This window comes from Vicia villosa, linkage group LG4 (genome assembly GCF_029867415.1).
Source record: "Vicia villosa cultivar HV-30 ecotype Madison, WI linkage group LG4, Vvil1.0, whole genome shotgun sequence".
Classification (NCBI taxonomy): domain Eukaryota; kingdom Viridiplantae; phylum Streptophyta; class Magnoliopsida; order Fabales; family Fabaceae; genus Vicia; species Vicia villosa.
The window spans coordinates 5,374,071-5,377,203 of record NC_081183.1 but is presented as its reverse complement, the minus strand read 5'-3'; the positions used below and the strand labels follow the sequence as shown (position 1 = coordinate 5,377,203).

Here is a 3,133-nt window from a genome sequence, read left to right as displayed (position 1 = left end):
ATGTTATAATTGCAAAAAATTTATAAATATATATATAATTTTTTTCAAAGATTTGAAATATATTAACTTATTAATTATAAGTTATATTTTACTTAATTCTATATATATTGTAGCAATCTGCCCTAAAAATTAAGACTTAGAGTCGCCACCTATTCTGAAGGGCGAATAGGAAACCCTACGCAGTTTAGAGATTCGGGATAAGTTATTATAATCATGTCGAGGGAAGGTGTTAGGCACCCTCAACCCTTTCCTAAGGTTTTATGTTTAGGCAAAGGTTTTATGGTTAAAATTTAGATTCAATGGCTAAGGAAATGAATAGGGCGAAAATTGAGATTTGAGTGAATTGAGATTTTAGCGGGGGAGACTCGCCTTGTTACCAAGTGCATACGTATCTCCTTATGGAGAATCAGAGTCAACGTAGATCGGGCACAGAGTTGTACGCCTTTGAATTAGTATGAGGTCGTTTGTAATTTGTTTGGAGGCTTTTTGAGTGGCCTATCGTAGTTTTCAATTTGTTTTGAAGATGAAAGTGTTTTGAAGTTTGGCATACAACCCTGATTTGATTTGTCACCACTAGATGCAATGATCAATAGATTTGATCAGTATAGCTAACGGATTGCGGGGTATTGCTGATTACTCTGATCGATAAATTCGATCGTCGCGGGCAGCAAATTAAAAGTGAGTTTTGTTAAGAATTTACAATCAAAAGGCATTTTTCCAAGATTGATCATGTAGAGGTTAACAATCATTCATAATCTCTTTTAATCTACACAAAATTCGATTATCAAATTTTTATCTCTATCTACCCAATGTAAATGGAAATTGTTTTATTAAAAGAATAAATATATTTATAGATGTAATAAAGAACAAGATGAGCAAAATAACTTAATAAAAACTAATAAGGGAAAAAACGCAATAAAAGATACCTCTTGTCTAATACAAAAGGTGGATGAAGGAGATAAGGGAGATGAGTTTTAGTTTGAAGTGTTGGGAATATGCAGAGGGAGAGTGAGAGAAGTGGCTTCTGAGTTAGAGTGTTGGTTGAATTTATAATGGAATGAGTGAGATAATGAAACAACTACTTTTTCTTTAGGCTTAATAACACTTTTAGTCCTCGTATTTTGATCAACTCACGAAACTGGTCCTGCATTTTTAAAACAGAACAAAGTCGTCCCTATACTTGCTTAAAGTTTGTAAAACTGATCCTAAACCCCATTTCCTCTCCAAAAAAGCTGATGTGGCCAGATTAAGTGTTTAACTAGATACTTACACGTCATTAATTGTATTATATTGCTTTTACACGTCATTAGTAATATTAGATATAACATTTCAGAAAATAAAGAAATCAAATTAAAAAAAATTCCTTTTATTTTCAGTAACCCTAAATCCCAAATTTTCTGTTCATCTCTCTCGTCAGCTTCAGATTTCTCTTCATCTCTTCGTGCCTCTTCACACATATCGTGTCTCTTCATCTCTTCATCTCAGTTCTACCATGTCAGCTAATTCTTATGTCGTATCCAACAACAGTTGCGTGTCACGAAGAAGACAGGTTCGCTGCTTCTGTGACCTTGATTCGCCACTCACTACCTCGTGGACGAAGGAGAATCCTGGGCGGAGGTTTAATGGTTGTGGTTTATACAAGGTAAAGACCAGTTCGTATCTAAATGATTGAATTTTATTGTTGTACGAATTTGAGAAGCTGACCTGATTATGTATACTCGTTTAATGGCTGCTTCGTATGAATTCCAGTTGCAGGGACGAAAGGGGTGTAATTTCTTCAACTGGTACGATGAAGAAATGTCGGGTCGTGCTAAGGAGGTGATTTTGTCACTGATGAAGAGAATTGATGAAGACAAGAAGAAGGATAATTTGAAGATGAAACAAGATGACAATTTGAAAAAGAAGCTGAGATTCTGTCAAGGATTAGTTATATTAGTTGTAGTGCTCATTGTAGGATTGATATGTAATGTAATGTTGAAGAAGTGTTTAATTAATTGTCAAGAATCTGAATTAGGTTGTTTTAGTTGGTTGTTAATTGTTGTAGAAGCTGAATTAAGATGTTTAGAAGCTGAATTAAGTGATGTATGTTGTACTTTTCTGAAATGTAACTTGTTGGATTAAGTTGTTCCAATGAATTAGTTGTTGATTACACAAACATAATTGTCACGACAGCAAAAGAATAGTGTTAATTTTCAATATAGCCAAACATAAACATCCATAACAGATAAAGAAGGGTAATTGTCATTACATAAACATCTATTATATAGCAAAACAGAATTGTCATGACAGCAATGTATGCTGAATTGTCATTACACCAAAACATAATTTGACTGTGATCTACTTGTCAATACTACACCAAAATATGGACTATTTTTCATTACAGCAAAATATAACAGTCAAAACACCAAAATAAAAGGTCTAAGTTTCATCTAATTTTGAGATGGTTGTGGAGTCTGTGATCCCTGAGAAACAACCACCTCAACTTCAGTAGCACTTGTTTTCTGTTTCTTGTTTTTCTGCTGTCCACTAGAGCTAGCCTTGCCTGCTGTCTTCTGCTTGTTTCCTCCCTTAGGAATCTTCCTGTCAGCAGCCCTTTTTCCCTTACATGTCCTTGTGTTATGTCCATACTTGTGACATTTTTTGCATTTGATTGTCTTCAATTGTCTTGGCAGCACACCTGGTTTCCTTTGTTCATCATTGGATTTGTTCCTTAACTTTTTTGGCCTTCCTGGTGCCCTTCTCATTAGGGGTGGATTGATGTACTCAGTATTTGTCACTGGCCATAGTCTTGATCCATTTGAGGGTAGCACAATGTGGGAGTATGTGGCCAGACATTGTGTCTTCCTGCAAACACAAGATACACACATTATGGATACAGACAGATTTCACAACAGTTATGGATACAGACAGATTTCACAAAAGAATGCAGACAAAAGAATGTACCTATAATAGGTTGACACAAAATTTTCAACTTGCAAACCATTATGCCAAATGCAGACAATAGAATGTTCACATGGTATACCAGTTAAGTCCCATTTTCGACAAGCACATGTCTTTGCTGTCAGATCCACAACATATGTATCTCTCTCATTAGATACACTGAACTTAGCCATTTGCTCATCACCGTGCCATG

The 3,133-nt window shown here is 35.1% G+C and overlaps 1 protein-coding gene across 1 annotated transcript; it reads left to right on the top strand.

The window, feature by feature from the left end:
* The first annotated feature begins 1,017 nt into the window (after positions 1 to 1,017).
* On the top strand, positions 1,018 to 2,121 carry LOC131595237 (uncharacterized). The gene is made up of 2 exons (XM_058867537.1): positions 1,018 to 1,642; positions 1,750 to 2,121. The coding sequence occupies exons 1-2, from the start codon at positions 1,493 to 1,495 to the stop codon at positions 2,119 to 2,121; spliced, it is 522 nt and encodes a 173-aa protein (XP_058723520.1). The 5' UTR covers positions 1,018 to 1,492.
* Positions 2,122 to 3,133: the final 1,012 nt, after the last annotated feature.

Excerpts from the sequence above, each read along its gene's own strand:
- LOC131595237 (XM_058867537.1), top strand. The coding sequence starts at position 1,493 with ATGTCAGCTAATTCTTATGTCGTATCCAACAACAGTTGCGTGTCACGA. Across the intron at positions 1,643-1,749 it reads ATGGTTGTGGTTTATACAAG|TTGCAGGGACGAAAGGGGTG; the intron begins GTAAAGACCAGT and ends TATGAATTCCAG.